Source organism: Chroicocephalus ridibundus, chromosome 1, assembly GCF_963924245.1.
Source record: "Chroicocephalus ridibundus chromosome 1, bChrRid1.1, whole genome shotgun sequence".
NCBI classification, from domain to species: Eukaryota; Metazoa; Chordata; class Aves; order Charadriiformes; family Laridae; genus Chroicocephalus; species Chroicocephalus ridibundus.
The window spans coordinates 183,742,278-183,763,417 of NC_086284.1; the positions used below are offsets into that span (position 1 = coordinate 183,742,278).

Sequence of the window (21,140 nt, forward strand, 5' to 3'; positions counted from 1 at the left end):
GTAAAGATAGAATTTGTTATCCTATCTTGTTATTTTTTAAAAGCAAAAATGAACACTCAGGCATCACGACTCTTACTTCTGCCAGACCGTAGTTCATTTTGTCCAAAATTTGGAGACAAAGATAATTTTAACTGGGGAATGGCTCTGTCACAATACCAAGTCAGTGCTACTCAGAAAGAAGAGTACTGTTTTAATCTGCTAGTACTAGTGATGGTTTAGAAAGAGAGTTGTCTATAATGGAGATGACACTTTGAGTATTTGTTTATTACTAAGACCGGAAATTTAAGGTACTGCCACTAAACTGCTGCCCCCACCACATCCCATCTGACTAGGCTTGGAAAAAAATCACCAACCTTTCTGGTGTTGCAAAAAAGTACATATGTATACACACACACACACGCATGGATGCACACACGATCTTCAGGAAAAATCCGTAGATTTGCAGAAAGATTTGTAAAGTTCAAGTGAGCAACCACGCTGTTGGCCAAAATAAATATAAATCTTTGAGGTTCACTAATCAGCACACCAAGGCTACAGCCTGGGTGGCTAATGAGATCTGCTATCAATCTATGGGCTAGAGAGACGAGATGCCAGTTGGTGCAGCAAGATGTGAAGATGAGAAATGAGAGAATGAAGTCATAGACTATGAGTTTTATTACATTTCTGGATTCATAAGGACTTTCGGTTGGGCAAAGTGGAGGGAGATGAGCAATGCATTTGGGGTATGCGTGAAAAACTAATTTTGTAATTTGCATTTTATTCTTATTTGGAATTAAATCTGCAGCAGTCTCAAGAGCATTTACTGTCTTTATTGCACCCCAGAGTATATTTAGGCTTGAACAAAACAAACTGCAGTGCTTAGTAGAGAGCTTCAACCAAACAACGAAGCTGCTCTTCATTTCATTTCAGGAATAATAATAGAATTGTAATGCCAATGGAGAGAGAAATTCATAAAAAAAGGCTTAACCTCTGAATAAGTCACTTTCTAATCATCCTGTTACACAGACATCTACATTCAAATCAAAGGGATCTGGCTGTACATATCATATTTATGAGAACTTATGTAATAAGGACTGTGAGTTCCACACACTCTAGCCTAGTTTTCAACTTGGTTCTATGAATGATTAACAAGGAACCTTTACAGAATAAATTAAGTTCATAATAGCTAAATGTTCCCTAACTTCCTAACCATCCAAAGCATGCAGGCTGCAATTAGAGATTCAGAAACTCCACTCTAAGAAAGACCAACACATGAATATTTTATTTATTCCAGCAGCAGAACTACAGTCAAATTGTTTTGATCCCTATTTCCTAGCATTTATCTTCAGATCACATGAATGCATGGTAAGTCTGAAAAAAGGTCCCTACATTCTTCTTATACCCAGAAAAATCTAATAAACTCACTTACAGCAAAATCGTCAAGTAAATGAGTAATAGTATGTGCCATATGGACAGATGTTGGTAGTAACAGTCAGATTAGCAGGGGTGTGTACTCGGTTGCATCTCTGAAACCCACAATCTTAAAAAAAATTTCTACATACTAGATAAAGTGTATGTAATTTAGCTAAAAAAAATCACTGCTACTTTTTACAGGATACAAATAAAAAACCTAATCCTATCCTCCCCTTGAACTAGATCCTACTATATAGTCAGCAGAGAAGAAATATTTAACAGAAAATTCAAATTCCTCTAGTACAGTATGCAGAGAACAGAAATACACTCTGCCTATCAAATCCTGTTTATCCCTCTACTTCTTTGCAAATGTTGGTCCCAACCCTTAGCTCACTAAATGCATTAAAACATCCAGCTAAGACTCCAGCAATATTTTTATCTTGCTTTTATCGCAAGAGCTTAAGATGAACAACACATCATCATTTTAAGTCAGAAGCTCTGAGTTTTGTTAATGAAATGAAGGAGTTGAACAGTTCAGACCGAGTTCAGCTGAGGAATTGCAATTTAGGATTTTTCCGTATGAGCCTCTGTTCATGGCAGAGGAAGATGCAGTGGAATCCAAATGCAAAAACTATAATTTATTTTTTTGCAAAAAAATATATCCCACAACCGTCCCCAATCCTGTTACAAAAGAAAATACATTGAATAGTTCATTGCATTCCTTCAAATATTTATCCCATTTTTATCAGACATATTTTTCAGTAACGTAGGAAAACATTCAGTTTCATTTATGGGCAACACCAACAGCTCGGGGAGATGTAAATCCCTTCCACGTTAACCGGAATTCAGGCACGGAGAAATAATCCCCTTCTGTACAGGCAAAGAGAGAGTTCAGGCAAGCACGGAAAGGCAGGCAAGGCAGATGGGGACAAAGTAGAGAGGGCAAAGAATGAAATTGCCACCACTGCTCTGAAAACTCTGAATCATACCATGACATTAATAGACTTACAGAATGAGATAGTCTGGATTGCTGCAACATAAGGCCAGTGGGAAGCATGTCTCACATTCCAGTGATAAAACCCCAAAATGTTGCCAAGACTCTTGCGTTTACAAAAAGTGTTTCCTTTGTCAAATAGTAAACACTCTGTCTAGATACCAATGCTTTCACAGCATATTCTGATTAAATACAAATGTCTGAAAGACACTTCATTTAAACAAGCTCACAATCGGATTAAATTGGCTCTGAAGCAAATTCTGGTTGCACATGTTTACAGCCTACTCTTACAAAACAGTGATGCCAAGGGCAGCTAGACTTTCCATTTAAATTCCTTAGGGAAGAGTCATTTCTAAAGCCATTTTGCCAAAAGAATGTTTTTGTCTACATTGGTCCACGGTTTGAAAAAAGCCGTGCAAAGTAGGTATGATTTTCTTGTGTTATTAAATATTGCAGAATGTATACTTCTGTTAAAAACTACCAGTTAGAAAGCTCCAGTCTTCACAGTTGTGTAAATATCTTTACAAACGCTAACTCCAAAGAGTGTTGCCTTTGTATATGTATACGGAGAGCTTGACTTCTCCTCCCCTCGCAATTCTTTGTGAAGCTCCAGGCCCAGGATTCCTCCGTGTAGCTTTCACTGCTACGGCAACCTCTGTGGACATCCGTGAAATGGGTAAGAATCAGGTGCATTTTCCAACCTGAGAAAGTTCTGACCAAGTAGAAACACTCACTGGAGACATTCACTGGGAAACGTGAGCTTCAAAAGGCAAGGCAGGAGAGAAGACAAAATGAGCATCTTTCCAGCCTCTGAAGGGGTGGGTGTACTGGGACCAGAGGGAAAGGAACCCTTACTTCCTTCCAGCAGTCAAGAGGAACTCATGAAGTTCACATTTCCCAGACATGCCCAAACTAGAGGCTAAAAATCCACCATCCTTTAAGCAGTATCAGGAAAATCATCCATTAGGTAGGGACAACTTCTCAATTGGATGGTACCCTAGCAGATATGCTCCTTGTCCTTAGTTTTCTGCCCTGGTCATCTGTCTATCGGGATCCTGGTAAATGTTTTGAGTGCCTGGGCAGGCCGGGTGGGTGGAGCAGAATGTGCAGGTGCATGGGTGTAGATTAGACAGGGACAATAAAACCAAGCAAAATAAAACAGAAGAAATCAGAAGAGAAGACATCCAACAGTGAGTAGGAAAGAGGAAGAAGAGAGATGTATATTTGATTCAATCACTAAATGAATGAAACTAAATGATTTTGAAGACATGGAGGAAATGCCTTCTTTTGAGTTAAATACCATCATTAGATGCCCACTTAAGAAGCTTATCTTGTAAAAAAAATTTGTAGCCCAGAAATCCTTTTATAGTACAAAATGGAAATGCGTACCTTTTTTTGTATTATTCCTGTCATATTTTCTCTTGCCACATGGGGAGAAAACATAATGTTCTAACTTTAAAGGCACTTTATTTTGTGAAACATAAAGCTAAAAGGAAAATCTCGTGATTTCACCACACAATATTATAAATTATAAGCATATTGTAGGCAACCCATATGACTAATGTATTCTCTTTGAAAATTAAAAAAATATTATTCCTGAACAGAATAAATATAAAAACAAATGTGCCAATACTTACATCAATTAAATCTGAAAGGTCATGAATATAATACTTGAAAACAGAAGCGTTGGTTGCTTCAAGGGTGAGCAGGTATTCATTACGGGCCTTAATAGATTTCAGCTTGTTTTCAGAATATTTTGCTTGACGCTAGGAAAAAAGATTGTATATTAATGTATTCGAATTACTTCATTTTTTGGTATGCAGAAAAATGCCAACAATTCAAGCACATCTTCAGATTAACAAGAAAGAATCTTAGTTGCCAGCCTGTTACATATATAACAAATGTCATACAGAGTGATAACTTAGTATTTTGTTTCAATGTGACAAACCATACAGTAAGAATTATACTGGGAATAAAGTATTCCCCTCTCTGAACTACAATTAAGTCAAGTTATCTACAACCCACTGCTAGTTTATTATGTGTACCTTGTTTAATTTTATTCCCCAGCTGGACTTTTCTGTCTAATATCATGCTAAAGAACGTCAGAAATGCACTGAATTTACTTCAAATGAAGCTAAATAAAAGGACTATTTACTTTTTCCTTCATTTTTTCAATCTTTTTCACGGAGCTCCGTCTCTGGTGCCTTTCTTCTAGTCGAATATGAAAAACAGGATCTCCTGACCTCCCAATCTGTTTTTCTTCTTGCTTCTCTGCCTCCTTCAGTTTGCTTTCTGCACTGATGCTCTCTGCATGATACATGTGGTACGTTTTCATGACCTGCAAAAGACAAGAGTCAAAAGATTAGGAGAAAATGAGAATGCAAAGGTATCTACAGAAAAACCACAGGGTCTTTGAGTAAAATGTTCTCTTATAAACATGGACCTTGGGTAAGTTTCTTTGCCAACAGAGATTGAGGATTTCTGGTAATATTTTTCTTTTCTGACATATTTAATAGCATCCCAATAGGGATACTGTGAGCCTACTGTCCTTGTCAGTATGCCTGACTTTCAATGAGGCCTTTGGATGATGTCCAAACTGCCACTATTCACCTTAAAGAAACAGGTATTTCTGTATCTAAAATTCTAAGTGTTCAGAGTGCTTGACCAAGCACTATGAATAAAGAGAAAGGTGATGGAGAACTAGTCATAATGTAAGTGTGCGAGGCCGTCTCTCATTTCTGCTCAGAAGGGCCTTGCATCGCAGAAATGTTTTGGCAGGCAACGGGGCAGCAAGCTGCCAAATATTTCAGTCAAAAGTTGCGTAGAAAAATGTTGGGGGATTTTTTTTTTTATTGCTGTGACAGGAAAGAGCAAAATCATTCTTCTCAAACTTCAGGATTCCTGATTTTGAATGAAAACATGAAATAATGAACAGTAAAACTAAATCTATGCCAGTGCCATATCTATCTGACTTCTTCAGGGCTGTTAAGAGCTCAGCTGTGGACACCCAATGTTTGAAAGCAGAAGGAGACCTTCAGCACTGAGGAAAGGGGAAGGAAGCGGAGGCAACAGGAAGCTTCTGTCTGGGAGCACATCCCCAGCCAGCTGGATGGCTGTCCATGGCCTGCAAAGAAGTGGGTCCCAAGTGGGCAGCCAGCAGATTGGGTATGACCTAAAACCAGATGAGAGCTGGAGAAGGAGCTGCCTGATAAATAAGTTGTAAAGATGCTTTCCCCATAGCCCCCCCAGTTAATACCATTATCTTCCTTCTACACACATAGCCACAAAAGCTTGGGCTGCCAGATTGCACAGACCACAAGGGAGAGAGACTGGTTCAGCCCAGTCCTCCCTTCTTCGAGCAAGAAAAGCCTCAGCTTGAATGCTACGTAGTGGGCAGCAAGCAACTACAAACCACCTGCCTCTGCTGGAGAGGGCTGTCTCTGCCCACCTCCAGCACAGAAAGCATCTTTCCACCTTCCCCAGCCTTTTTTTTGTTTGTTTGGTTGGTTGCTTTTTGTTGTTCTTAAGTTTCAAGCAAGGAACAAAGCACAAAGGCATCCTCAGGCAGCCCACGGCCTCCTCTCTTCTTCACAGGGTGCCAGAGTGCTCTCTCCAGCAGATGTTATCTTTGGGTGGAGGCCATGCAAGCCATTCACATCTCCTCCAAAGGACACAGCCAGGGAGGAATCAAATGGGCTGTTCCTCCCTCAGCAGAACTTTGTGTGACCCATGGAGGAGACAGACTAGTTTTGGGAGGTGCCTTGAAATGTTCCCTAGGGAGAGGAGTTCTTTTTGCAACTGAGTAGTTAGGCCAGCCCGAGGAGCATCCATAGAGCGGCAACACGGGGGACACTAGAGCCAGACAGTGCAAATCCACCGCAGCACGGCTGAGCGCGGACTGACACAAACCAACTGCACCATGTCAGGTGATGGCTGAACAGATGCATTTTTAAAGTCTTGTGCAACAGAAAGAAAGAAGCTTCCAGAGAGCTGCAATTTGCCATAACCATGTATGTTATGCATATGTTACACACCGTAACTGTGTATGCCACTATTTAATACCAATGCCATGCTGTTGATACAACTGAAATAGTATTGATATTAAAAATGAAACAGGCAACTCTTCACCAGCTTCCTGTAGTAAGGTAAAACAGTTGGAGATGCCCATCGAAAAGAGTAGCTTTGTTTTTATTCTTAAAAACGTATGTTTACAGCTCTGATGAAAAAAACCCAAACTGCCAGGCGCAGGGCTTAGTGTAATTGCTGCTGCTGCTGTTTTATATCACAGTCGCACTCCGAGGGCTGACCAGAGTGCGGAGCTCCCTGTCCCAGCTGGGAACAGCTGCTGCCCCAGCAGCTCACCATCTCCATGGATGAGGCAAAAACCTGAAGACGAACAAAGCCGGGCTGGGAAGAGAAGGCAAGCCCGCAGAGCCAAGACTGCACAGTTCCCAGTTTAACTAAATGCCACGTTCAGCTCCCTGCGTCCTGCACTGTTACCAAAGGCATTCCTGAAGTTGTTGATAATCTGTGCCCTGGGAGTCTAACTCATACAGCCACGTGGAAAGAAAAGAACTGCTGCAAAATGAGGAAACGCACTTCTTAAATAAATGATTTATAAAACAAACCTCAGAAGCACAAAAATGTGATATGGCTCTATTAAAAATGATGGGAAAAAAGAAATTAAAAACATGGTTGCACCCTTCTCTGTTGGCCTTTTTACTCAATTTTTTGAGTGCTTCTTTACAGAAGTCTTACAGGTGTTGGCTTTTATTTTTCATCTTTTGTTCTGTGTCAGCTCCAGAGACTTTTTAGTTGGTGGGACAAGGCTAACTCATGTGTTTTACCACCTAGGGAAGTAATTTCCTTTTGTACTCTCTCGGTTCTTCTGCCTGCAGAGGGAACAATAATAATATCTCAGAGTTTCCTAACAGCACATCTCAAAGCACCTGACTTAAGTGGTGAAGCAAGTATTTGTTCTGCTTGACAAAAGCAGTAAGCACTGAAGTTTTTGAAGCATTTTTTCTGGGTGCCATGTAGCCCAGTGGACTAGATATAAATGTCCATCTGTAACGTTTCAGCTTGCCTACTTGTTGAGTGAAGGAGTGCAAGTGCATCACTACCAGCTCCCACCAAAAGGCTCAGAAGCCTCCACACGGATTCCGCTAACCTCACCTCACTGAAGAGTACTTCTTCCCCTCAATGCCTGCTTACAGCACATGCTACCAAATCCAGAGTGCCTCACTCTACAACAATTGAAAGAGAAGTTTTGTGTGAGAACAACATGGAGCTCATAGTCTGTACGGGGAACCAAGATGTCTACTTGAAATCCGTGTTCTCGCAACAAACTCTGCACAAGTTTTTGGTACAAATGATTCCTAAGATAACTAAAATTGAAAAAGAAGCCCTCCCTTTGTCAGTATACTCAAGCATAGACAACAGAGTCTGTCCTACCTGAGCCACACTGCCTTAGAAATCAATACAGACTGCGTACAGAGCAGTGACCAGCCCATGCATTTGACCCCTGTCCAGTTTGTTATGTTGATAGCACCGCTTATCTCATGCACTAGTGACATCATTATTTTGCAAGCCTCTCGGGAAAGCTGACAGCTCCAGCCTTTTTCATGACTTGTCAATGTTTTTTAAGAGCTGAGCTTAGCTGCAGCAGCTAAACTTAACTTGAGAAAGCATCAGACAGATACATATGGAAAATAAACGGGAACAAGCTAGAGAGCTGGGTTCCAAGTATTTCAGTGCATGCTTCCTCAACAAATTAGCTTAGAATTCGCATGCTAAGTGGCATATATGATTCTTTCCCTTAACATTATACCATCTTTTCTCCCTGGAGTTTTTAAAAGACTGTTAGGCACTGTAAGAGACAGCAACAGGCTTGCATAATTCTTGTAAATAGACTTACTGTATGAAGAGCTCTGAGATCCACAGATCTCCAATTTGTGAATAACTCCATAGATCTGTTATTCAAATGAAAAATAATCTGATGAAATAAGCAATACCGCTTCTCAAATGTCCACCAAACTGTTGAACTGATAGACTATCCTATGAGAGTATCTATCACTGAACTGACTTTAATTAGTCCCCAAAGTGCTTATTGATCAGCCATCAAGTATGCGCTGAAAAGAGAGAGCAAGGTCATAATTTTGCAGATGCAGAACTGTCATCATGATATATGGTGCACTTCTCCACTGTAGTGAACAAGCATTGTTAAATGCGTACTAGTCCCTTTCTAAAATTAAACGGTGAGTTTATCTCCTATTAATTTAGCAGGTTTATTCTGCAGATCCAGTGATGTAAAATACAGATTTCTGTCAGATAACAAAGTCAGACTACAAGCAGATGAAAAAGATTATGCTACCCAAACTATGTACTCTCCCACTTGTAGGTGACAGACTGTTCACTTAGTGATATAAATGTCTTGTTTTGTGTGCCAAATTTTCAGCATCATTTATAAGAGCCCAGCAAGTAGGCTTAGGGCAGAAGATAGCACTTATCACAGGGAAGGGCACATTAGAGTGAACCCTTAGATAATTTTATTTAAACCCACAATTGTTATCTGGGCAAATCCATCAACAAGACAGTAATTAGTACTGTACTTTTGTGGGCTACAAGAGAGGAATGTTCCTGTAGCAAGGCGCTGGCTATCCTTTTCTACTTGAATACTTATTTTCTCAAAAACTTCTTAACCAAACATACTAGACTGAATACTACGAAGTTAAAATACATTGGAATTACCATGTGCTTTATTTTTATAATAAAACTGCATAATTAAGAGCTTTTTCATAGCGTTTCTCAGGAAACAGGCATTTAACAGAACAGTAGTTCATCCCTGTTCCAATTACTGTGTTTGAATTGTTTCAGAATTGTCTCTGCTAAGTCATGAGTTCTTATCAGAAGGTGGAGTTGCAAGGGATTCATTAAATCAGGTTAGTTAGTATTTTACCCAAGAAATAAGTAAAATCTTATGCCAATTTTAGTACATCAGTTGCCTCTAGCAGTTAAGTAGGCTCAGTATTAGCTGTTTTCAGCATCCTGTTCACTTCCAAACCGACCTCTGATGTGGTTCCAGGCACTGTCACTGATACATTACTACCAATACAGAATTACTGATTTCACCTTCTCAGATCTCTGGTGTGCTACAGTAAATTTGACTTAACTTTTCTACATAGAATCCAGATTCTGTGTTATTTCAGCAAAGAAAAAAGAAAATCTGGCAGCAACTACCTTGAGAACTTAAACAGCCAAGATTTTTAAAGAATTACATAAAGCAGTGGAAAATGCAAGCAGCACAGCAGCCCTGTATTACTTAATATTAAATTGTTTGCTTTGGACTGTCCCTACTTTTTCATTTTTCTGAAAGCCTTTCATTTGTATTGCTTGTGAAAAGTGCGATGCCAGTAGGAGTAATTTGGAAAGCCAAGTGGGAGACTTGAAGATGTATTTCTTCACCATTCACCCTTATCGTTATTACTGGAACAGCTCTGTATTTTTAGCAAACTTGTCACCTCATTGATCCCTCCCTGACTCCTTTAGAGGTCATTTATGAATATGCCCTGACCCCTAAATAAATCCAGTGGAGATCTCCCTCTATTGCAAGAAAAGAGTCTGCCTACTTTGTGTTTCCTACCATTCCCAGTCACTCAGACATTGCTGTCATATTCCAGTACTTGATGTGACAGTACAAGATATTTTAGCTTTCCCGAGAAATGGAAGAAGAGTTTGACTGGGGAGCCTTCTCTGTTGCAAAGATGATCTACTGTAAAATCCATACTCTGTTGTCTGTTTAAGTCACCATGTAGAAAGATTTCTAAATCTCTCAGTTCACAAAATCACCAACCCAAATCTCCTACAGTTTTCAGTCTGACCAACTTTTTTTCCTGTAATTGCCAGGAAATAAACTACGTTCTGCGACCCCACACAACTAACCGGGCTCCTCTTTCCTCATCCCCACTCACTCAAAAGATACGCCTCACTCTAGTTTCAATAGCTTATATCCTTACGTAAAACGTGGGACTAATTACTAGTCTACATTGGCTAAAAGTGTAGTAGAGAAAGGAATAATACAGGAATGCAGCAGCTGAGATGCTGGAGACCTGAAAATACTGACTGGCTGGCACCGCCAGGGAGAAGCCATGCGTAATTAAAACTACTCACCACTCATCATTTACTGAACTTGCAAAGATACGGAAGCTTAGCTATTCAAATGTTTTTAGCGTGGCATTTTGATAAAATACTGAGAATTGAACATAAAGTCTTAAAATGCATTTTCACCAGTCCTGTGAGTAACATGTAGAAAACATAAAATATGTAACATAACATGTAAGAAAACCTTCCCCATGTAAAAGGGATGGAAAATTAAAAAGTAAAGTTTCCCTTAAAAAATTCTGATTATTCCAGCAAAATAAGCTTGTTTTGCTCACAGGTTCTTAGAACCATCTTCTGAAGCCATGGTTCACCTCTTCTGTTCTTATTTTTTCAACAATCCTGTAAGTGATGTGTAATTTTACACCAAAGTCAAAGTCAACAGAAGCTAAGCTACTCCCAGCGAGTAAATGAAGACCTATGGTACAAATCTCCTACTTCCATGACAATTCCCAGTAATGAAAATGGGAAAAGGAATTAATTGCACAAAGTGTAAGCAAGGAGAAAGGTCTCTCAATAGTGTGCATTTTTAAAGAACAGTAGGTATTTAATACTCCAAAGCATCTGATTTTATTTTTTTTGACATTTCATTGCAGTTCTGAGCTTTTCCACATTAAATAAGCAGCCAAAATGCTTTCTAGTGTCTCCGTCTCTCAAAAGGCTGAGGTTCAGACTTTCACAAGTTAAAATGTGTCTTTGAGTAGAAAGTGTTTTTAATTGAAAACCTTCATAATGCACTCTTAGTGGAAGGTGGCACGTCTCTTCAATTTCTCAGTGATTTCTTGATTTCTGCTCTTGGAGCAGTTTCTTCTTTGCAAAATCTACAGCACTGCTTATTGACTTGTTTGATCTAAACCCCGTCAAAACCAAGGGACACAACTCCCTCACTACAGCAGGTTTTGGATTTGGCCCTATGGAACGGGTTAAAAAGTCTAGATATTCAGAGACGGGTCACAAAGTCACCTTTTTTTTCTGTCACTTTCTATGATACAGAAGACTCAGACACTTGATACAGCATCATCGCCAGAAGAAGAGTCAGTTGTCATTCTAATACTTAGTAGCTTGTGTTTGAACTCATCCATTAAAAATATCTGTCCCAAATCAATAGCAATGCCTTTAAACATTCTGTTTATTCAGGATCATTCTAGATAAACTGGTTTTGAGATACCTGGTGCTTGAGAAGTCTGAAAGTAGGTGTGGTGAGGCCTCAGGTCTGGCTGGCATGCTAGAGATGGCTGGTAGAGCTTCTCATCATTTGGCTTTGAAACAAGCATTTAATTCAGCCCTTGATCCTATAGCATTAGAGAAATCCAGGTGTGTAACGTCTTAGTATGTGTGCCTAAGGGACCCACTCTTTATCTGAGAAGTTCAAGAAGTGACAACTAAAACATGCAATTTCTTTACATTGACTACACATCTGTGCCTCAGAACAAGGACATCTTACTACTTTAGCTTTTAGTGATTTTAATTCTCTCATTCTCTTCAATGCACTTTTATGCACAAACGCTTGCTTGTTTTTTTTAATTCTGGAAGGTGACCTTAATTTACAGACTTTTCTCCTATGATAAAGAATGATGAGAAGAAGTAAACAGATTATTAAACCTTTCTTCATACACATTAAAAGCTCTGATACTTTCCCCTCACTCAAAGGCTTTAGAGGTATTTAAACTCCAATAAGGCTTCACATTTTAACAGTTATACTTCATGAAGGTGCTGTTCCTTTAAAAAAAAAAACTGGAACCAAGTAGTAGGGAGAGACTTCAATATTAGTATATTATTCAGAGACTTGAAATTAATTTGCTTTCTTTTGGCCACAAAGATTTATCTCACAATAGTAAGATTGAATTCCCCCCAATAAATCATGGGGCAAATAGGAAGATGACTTCTCCTTTTTGTAAGTGACTGAGAAACATACCCCCCCGGGAGATTAAAATTGCAGATACTTGTTCTGGTAAGGCCGCTACGATGTTATTCCGTAAACATTAAATGTCACACAGAATTAAAAACCTGTGCATGAGCTTTCCATCTGTCTAGATATTGTTCTACCTTTATGTACACAAGCAGATATAATAAAATACACAGATATGTTGATGATCATTCTAAACATGCAAGCAGTGGAACAGATGCTACTCTGCACCATATTGTCACTTCACTAAGCGTGGGTTGTATCTGTGGGCATCTACAGCTGACCAAGTCCTTTGCAACCAATGAAAAGCTGGACAACAGAGTTAACGGTGTAGATCATTTCATGTGAAGCAGATGCTTGCATCTGATCGAACAAAGGGGTCTGATCTCCCCGTATTACATTTCCAATAACTATAACTGTAACACAGATGGCAAGCTAAGGTATTTGTACCTACACTGCAGATACCTGAAAATTAGGTGAAGTTAATTCCATCCCAAGAAGTCATCCTGCAGCAGTAACCCAACTGAAATTGTGCACCTCCTCTGTATTTTATTAAATTAAAAAAAAATCTGATTTTACAAACATCCTAAATTCTGAGAGAAGAACCAGCATCCGCTGGAAGCCATAACATGGAGTTTAACATCTGAATAAATCTGTAGCCATCAGTGGGAAGATACAGCACCAGAGTGAAGAAAAAGAGTGAAAATACCAAAGTCCAGCCTTGCAGTTTTTCACTGGTGATTCAGCAAAGTATTTCAGCACATGCTTCCTACCCTGGGAGGAAAACATGGCACTAATCCCGTGCCTCGCCAAGCACTGGAGTTACACAACCGTTTAATTGAAACAAGACTGTATCTTCAGGGCTTACTCACCACTGAAGCCCCACTTTTGCAATGGCTCCTACAGTCGCTGATCCCCTTGCAGCTCTGCCAATTGTCTGCGGCTATCACTACTTTGCAGAAGCTGATCCTGCCATACTTCACTGGCTACGGGCCTGAGCCAACAAGTTTTTTCAGTATCGCACCCTACAAAATCAGTGGTGATTTTAGGAAAAAAAAAAAAAAAAGCCCCAAAGAAAAGCCCTCAAAAAAAAAAAAAAAAGGTTTAGGTAGGTTGTAGAAATCTGCATTGTTCCTAACTACAATCTAAAAGAACCCAGGACATTGAGACAGGTCTACGTTTCTTTAGATCTTCTTTTTGCCACCTAAGTTGCTCTTGAGTTCAAATGTTCTTCAACCCATCCACTGATGGGTGTACAATTTTCCCTAGGTGAAAAGAAAAACAGACAAGCTGCATAAAAGTAATGCTTGACTGATCTCTCCCTGAGGAGAGGACAGCTGGTCTCTGACACCCTCCTAAACTTCTCAAAATCACAAACTGTTTCTTGATATAGATATCGTGGAGTTTTTTTCCCGGTCTCCCAAATACTGAGGATAGGGAACAGAGCATATTAGAGGCTTAGGCAGGGTACTGGAGCACAGATATTTCAGTTCTTCCAGACAGATGGGAGAATTTAGATGTACAACTTCCTCAACCATCAGGAATCAAGAGACTTTTGTAATAGGTGGATGTCACCATTTCCTCTTCATTGTATAGCTATGTTTAAAACAAAGAGTAATTCTTGGTTTGTTCTTTCTCAGAACATATCCTCTCAAAAATATTTTGGGAAACATTTTGTAAGTAGACAAGACCTCATCGTCTAGTAGCGAGGTGTGTAGATGAGTTTCAAAGAGGAAAAGAAGTTCAGACCTACCTTCTCTCAGATTTTCCAACAGGTTAGCAGCAGTTTGCCAGAACACCTAGAACTCTGAATGGTATGGAAAGCCTACACAACCCTCTGTTCTTCTTTTCGTTACTTATGTACCCCAGCCAGGGAAAGGAGAGGGCACATAAGTTACATTTACTGATTTTTACTGAGTGTAGTCCATGAGTCAAACCAAGCAGATGGCAGCATGGACAAAAACAAGGCAGAAAAGGAAGAAGCTTTGCGCTGGTAAGCTCTGAGTAGAAATGCCTCATTAATAATCAACAAAACTTATAATAAACTGGCTTAGCATAGTCTGCGGGGGGGAAAGGGTTGAAAATAAAGAGTAATCCTGAAAGTATTAGTATATGTATTGTAAATAAGCAAGTAATCTTTCCAAAAGAGATAGTGTAGACTTGTGTGAAAAGACAAGAATAAGCATCTCCACTGGGGAGTAACTTGCTACACAAAAGGACACTTAAAGCTTATAGAAGAAGTCTGATATGGAATTTGTGTAAGATAAGCTAAGTAAAACGCTGTACTTACTGTGTAAAGCTCGTTAAGAACTTTCATTAAGTCTTCATGAAGCTGAAACGCAATCTCTTTGCTCTGTAATTAAAAAGAAATTATTAGAAAAAGGCACGCAAAAACGGCAACATACATTTGCTTCTTGATATTCGTACTCATTGTTCATCCTAGATGGTGAATGCAATATTGCTTACAAAGACACTGTTCCGAGAGAAGTATTGTGCACTAAAAATAACGATTCAGGGATGCAGAGGTAGACAGACAACATCTGGACAGAAGACTTCTGAAAGGAAACCCATAAGTAATTGGAGAGATTTTCCCACGAAGCATCAGGAAATTAGGTGCCAACAGAAAGGGTAAAGTTCACGATTAATGTTATAAGCCTTTTTAATGGAACAAACTGTGTACTGTTTTACAACTGCTATGATATATACAAAAACTAAACCATGTGGAATGTGATATTCTAGAGGGACACCCAGCCCAATTTTACATCTAGAATAGTCTTTGTTTCTCAGCACATGCAACTATCTAAATATTTATGCAAGAAATAATTGTGGCTCCTCTTTGAAACAGATACCCAACTGCAAAATATTGCACAGAGTGGGCTGCTGAAACAGCTCTGTTTAGCTTTTCTGGACTGTGTCTTTACTTTCATTCTGACCCAGAAAAAAGAAATGCTTAGCAGTAGTTATTAAAGAAAGCAAGTATGTCAAAATAAGAGTATTTAATTGGAGTTTCATTCAAATATATTCCTTTGTTAGTTGTCCATAGCAGTTCAATCAGATGAAAATTGTGGCAACTGTGCAAGAGTTGAAGGCATTTGTACCACAGCCTTTGGAAAACAGCTATAGAACAGAGCTACGGGACTTGGCAAACGGCCTGGCTACATTTCTTCTGCGCTGCTCAGCATTGTAACATCCATGCTGGAAACGTCAGCTTTTTTTTCCTGTGAATAAATTGATAACTAGCCCGGCTTCTGAAAACCTCCAACTTCATGATAGATAATGGCCTTAGCTATGAGAAGTACTTTGTATTTGTACAGAAGCCAAAGGAAAATCCTCAGGGACAACTCATCTCCAAAGCTGCTAACACATACTTGGCCATCACTAAAACACCTGCAGGAATAATGGTTTCTGAATGAGAATTTCCAGTGCAACGCCCACATATGAGGAGGAACCACGCCACACATCCCACCCACTGCGTCTTCTAGGAGGATGAAATAGAGATGTTCAGTAGCTGGAACAGAAAACTTTGAATTTTTTCTTCTCTTCCTACTGTAATACTCCTAACTCTGGGCAGGATTTTAAGGAACCTGCCGTATCACTTATCAGTATTCACTCCAGTCCTTACACGCAAGATGATTTTTACCTGACAAGAAGCTGAAAATAGAAATTACAAAACACTTCAGCGAAATTCCTGTATTCCCAAGGGCATTAACTGTAGTAGCTAAGGCACAGTGAGACAGATGCTCTGAAGCCAAGTTGCACAGAACTACTATGAAACTTTCCTCATTGCTTATATATCAAAGTCTAGTATTTTTCATGAGTTATGCCCTACTGCTGAAGTATCTAGAACACAAAGCTTACTAATTCTATTTCTTTGCAAATATCAGATTATTTTCATGTACTATGAAGGACAAAAATTCGTATGTATAACAGTGCACAGAGTGCTTGTAAAGAATTGGAAAAGAACTGCAGATTTGCAAGCTGCTGTAGGGAAACACAGTAAAAGCTTTAGCAAAAATTCTGAATTGCTTTTCATTGCTTTACATTGGCAGCCTGCCTTTAAAAATCAGCAGCGCAGCTCTGACACAGATTACATATCTCAAAGCTCCACGAAGTGGAGGCCACCTGTTTTCTCTTGGTTAGTTGCTTCTACAGTGCAGAATATGAGTGGTCTGTTTTTTAAATTACTTTAGCAGAAAGAAGGACAAAACATATAAATAAGATGGTTGACATTAAGACTGGATGATGAAAGCATACACGTGTGGGGAAAAAACTATAGATGAACTCCATCTTCAAGCAATTTATTCCTTTCAACTGTTGGTCATTACCATCTCAAAGGGGATGACAACTCAAGCCCTAAATACAGCAACACTGATTCTAAGGCAGCATGCCTTCACCTGGCAGTGCAAAAGTTTGTTTGAGAAGGTGAGACAGAAAACCTCAACGCAATTTTCTCTTTGCCCTTTGCAGATTTTGTTGTAAGCGAAGCACACAGCAGTTCATTGAGAGACGCACTCTCCTCTTCTGCTCTTCAGCTACACCTTAATGCAAATAGACACCAGATGAGTTAAGGATTTTGGGAATGATCACTATTTACACCTCTGCTATGAGGACAGGCTGGGAGAGTTGGGGTTGTTCAGCCTGGAGAAGAGAAGGCATCGGGGAGACCTTATAGCAACCTTCCAGTATCTGAAGGGGGCCTACAGGAAAGATGGGGAGGGACTCTTTATCAGGGAGTGTAATGATAGGATGAGGGGTAATGGTTTTAAACTGAAAGAGGGCAGATTTAGATTGGATATTAGGAAGAAATTCTTTACTGTGAGGGTGGTGAGACACTGGAACACGTTGCCCAGGGGAGTTGTGGATGCCCCATCCCTGGAAGTGTCCAAGGCCAGGCTGGATGGGGCTTTGAGCAGCCTGGTCTAGTGGGAGGTGTCCCTGCCCATGGCAGGGGGGTTGGAACTAGGTGATCTTTAAGGTCCCTTCCAACCCAAACCATTCTATGATTTACTAGGATCCATTTCTTCTCTTTGCTCCTGTAAAGCTTTGTCCAGCCCGCAGGATTTACTGGCCACCATGCATACATGATTTTTCCAGGCAACACGTTGATCAATGGTAAATTTGAAGGTGAATGGAAGAGATCACAATAGAAGGAAGGGGGAGGTGTTTTTAGGAAAGGACAATAGGCTTTAAAGTGGGAAGCAAATAGAGAGGGAGGGAGGTGATCAGCAAAAAGAGTAAAAATTAGGAAGAGAGTGCCTAGCAATGCCACATGATCACAGATGAGTCATTCTTCCACCAGTTCATCTGGGGACTCCAATCTGCAGAGGGTGCCTGTAGTGATGGATAACATGTCAGTTGCTGCCTCTTTCTGATGAAAGATTTTGTAGGAATTGTCCAATAAAAATCAGGAAATTTGGTTAACCTTAGCAGTATAAAAGGGATTTATTTTCAAGAACCAACACGTTTTACATTAGCATTTAAGATCAAGAAATACTGACTCGAATGGCAAGTGATACAGCTTTTAGCGGGTAATATATAGGGCGTTAGAGCACCAGATAAGAAGTGCATTTATTTTCCGTGGTTAATGGCTCTCCTATTTCTCTTTTATGTTACCTGTTCCCTGCAATAGTTCAGCATGTTTGAACGGTGTGCTCCTCTAGGAGCCTGTCCTCAGGGTAGCCAAACCACAGAATGTAAGATGCAGCACACGTTTTCCTGGAGCTGAATTGATAGCTCTAATCAGGCCATTAAAACCCGACAAACAATCACTGACGTGCTTCTTTATTCACTATGTCCCAGAGAAATGTATTAGCATCTATTAACCAAAATAACGAAGAACAGCATAAAAATGTTAGAGCACATGCAAACTCTTCCTAAAAATATTATATATGTTACTAATCTAGTTCAAAGCATTAAGAGAGAGTGGCACATTTTTTTCACCTGATAGTAGGACAGATCATGCCCATGCAACAGATAAATAACTGTACCTAAACCAGCCTTTCAGTATGTGATCAACATTCAATACATCAGTGGTCCTACTGATGTTATAAAGACCTATATTTATGGATTAATGTTTGAGAAACTTAAAATTTTATTCCACGTTAATACGCTTTCATTGAAGTCTCTAAGAATTTTTCCTTCCATTTCAGTCAGAGCATAATTGGGTACCCATACTTTACTCTTTTTTTTTTTTTTTTTTACTGAAATTTAATAGTTGGTTCAGTTCTTCCTGGAACTCTTTAGTGTCTGTATTTAGCACACACAATGCTACTCTCAGTTACATCATTTAGGGAAAATATTCTGTGACTATTGCTTTTAAATGAATCTGCTGCTGGTCCCTGGGGGAAGTGATGTGCAAACCCTTCTTTTAATGAGCTTTCATGAGCTGCGGTGACACTGACATAACATAGTAAAATTTTGTCCCAGATTTGCCAGTCTATAGCAACAAATAGCTTTGCTATCCCTTTAAACGTTTAAGAAAATGGTGCAAAAGATCTCTGTGTATGCCACGATCTTTATAATGTCAAATAGATTTGGCAGGTAGTCATATTCCTGTTAATAGCCAGATTATGGAACTAAAATATTTATTGTGCTTGGCTTCTCTAGCATCTTTTACTGTAAACACTGGAAGATATGTTCATCTTGGCTCGTTATGGTTTCTGTCCAAAGAAAATACATGTTTATAAATTATAAATATACAAATCTGCTTAAGGATTTTGTGGGTATGTGTTTATACAGTTGATTATTAATGCTGGGGTAACCAGAATCACTGCATGAAATGTTCTGAATAATACTTTTCCCTTCTGCTTGACATTTTTCCGTATTACTTTATTCTTTAATTGTCCCCATGAGGCCATCTACCCCATCTGCCTGAAGAAAGATGCAAGTATGCAAGGTTTGAACTCTGCTACTTTATGTTTGTAATTTTATGTGCAGCATGAAGGCTAAGCATGAACAGCAATCTGTACTGCTTTTATATGCCAGCAACTAAAAAGAAGAAGAGCCTAAGTGCCTATCTGGAAGTATGATGCCTGACATAATATCATCAGATAAATGCCACAAAATCTCTGAACTAGATCCTATCTTTGTCCCGCATTTAGTACATTTAAACAGATGCTGGTTCCTGACCCCTGGAAAAAAGAACGACAAAGACCTCCCGGGAGAACAAAAATAATGAATATCTACATGTTAAGTGGGTCATCAACAGGAAAGCCATGTACAATCAGGTACCTGAATACAATATATCCCGGCCCATCAGAACACATACGGTAGAACCAATAGGGATCATTCCACCAAAGCAATCCAAATGTTAAGACAGATGCATAGATGCACGCAAAAGGAAGAATCAGAATGAGAAAGAACAGACAGTGAGACAAAGGCAAGGTAAAAAAACCAAGGGGTACAGACACCTCTCATCACTAGATTTCATATAGATCAATGCTGGGTACTGCACACACCTTTTACAGAAGGACTAGAAAGGGGTTGCTACAGACATCTGACTTTGTGCTGTATCCCACACAGGAGACATCAGCAGGCGAGGGAACAAACAATACTCTACTGGTAGGCATGGCCAGGAAATGAGGAGATCGTTTGATCTTTTCATTACTGTAACTCAAGCTGGAGCCAATCTTAGGATAGCATACAAACAGGACCCCTCTAGGAAATGTTGGGCTCACTTCATGGAAAAGTTTCATTTGCGGACCTATGTGCCCAGCAACAAGATGGAAAAAGCCAGTAAGGGCTACCACTGAGAAGCAGAATGGGCAGCCTCATCCTCTTGGGAGGAAAGAGGGGGAGAAAAAAGAGGGAGCAGATGTATCCCCGTATCTTGCTTGTGAGCAAGGGGGCAATCCACTCTGAGACACTTTGCCTTTCTGCAACAGGCAGACTGGGGGTTCAGAACAGAATGATGGACACCTGCTCTGATCATGGACTTGGTATAGTTACTCTCCAGACTTGGAAGTGGAGCTAAAGCACCTCCAAAGATGCAGAAGTGGCTGCTGCAAGATGAAGGGAGAACTAAAACAAAATGATAATAGTGATGCATAACTCTATTAGGTGAATAAACTGGAAGATATACAATTAAATGATCTAATTATTGAATATAGAGAAGCTTGATTAGCTGGTATTTTGAAGTTGCTTAGAAAGACAAAAAGTGCTCCTATGTGCAAAGCTGTGGAGCCATATGTTAGATGGGTGTATCTCCTGCTCTTGACCATGGACTGCAGTGAAATATTAAGCATGCACTTGTTAGTCTTTATTTTTGAAATCTTCATATTACTAGTTATTTACATTTATTACTTATGAGAGTACATATCTCACAGAACAGTATGATCAGACTCCGATGTAGAAGTATCTGCAGGATATGGTTTGCCTCTACTTTAATCTGAAATCAGTGAACAGTGAACAAATCCCATATGCTTTCATAGGGATGACACCCATTGAGATTGATTCAACTTTTCTGTGACAGAATTGTATTCAAAATCCAGTCTTTTTCAAAAGTAACCTACAGAAATCTCATTCTAAGTGCACCTTCTCTTTGCTCCTGTGACCTCCTTCCTGCGAGGGGGACTGTAGTAAAGGACACATGCATTTTGCACTTAATCTCTTCCTGTTGCCTGGTGGATGTCCATTAAGCATTTCTGAGACGGTCTGTGACGTACCTTAAGTTAGACTGCTCATTCACATCTG

The 21,140-nt window shown here is 39.6% G+C and overlaps 1 protein-coding gene across 3 annotated transcripts in view; it reads right to left on the reverse strand.

Annotated features, from left to right (window-relative positions):
- The window catches only part of SRGAP1 (SLIT-ROBO Rho GTPase activating protein 1), a 149,324-nt gene that overhangs the window by 48,489 nt on the left and 79,695 nt on the right, over positions 1–21,140 (reverse strand). For all 3 annotated transcript variants that reach the window (XM_063323055.1, XM_063323054.1, XM_063323056.1), the window contains exons 4-6: positions 14,740–14,802; positions 4,542–4,724; positions 4,024–4,152 (exon numbers count right to left, since the gene is read on the reverse strand). In XM_063323055.1, the coding sequence (XP_063179125.1) occupies positions 4,024–4,152; positions 4,542–4,724; positions 14,740–14,802 (375 nt within the window). The remainder of the gene's footprint in view (positions 1–4,023; positions 4,153–4,541; positions 4,725–14,739; positions 14,803–21,140) is intronic.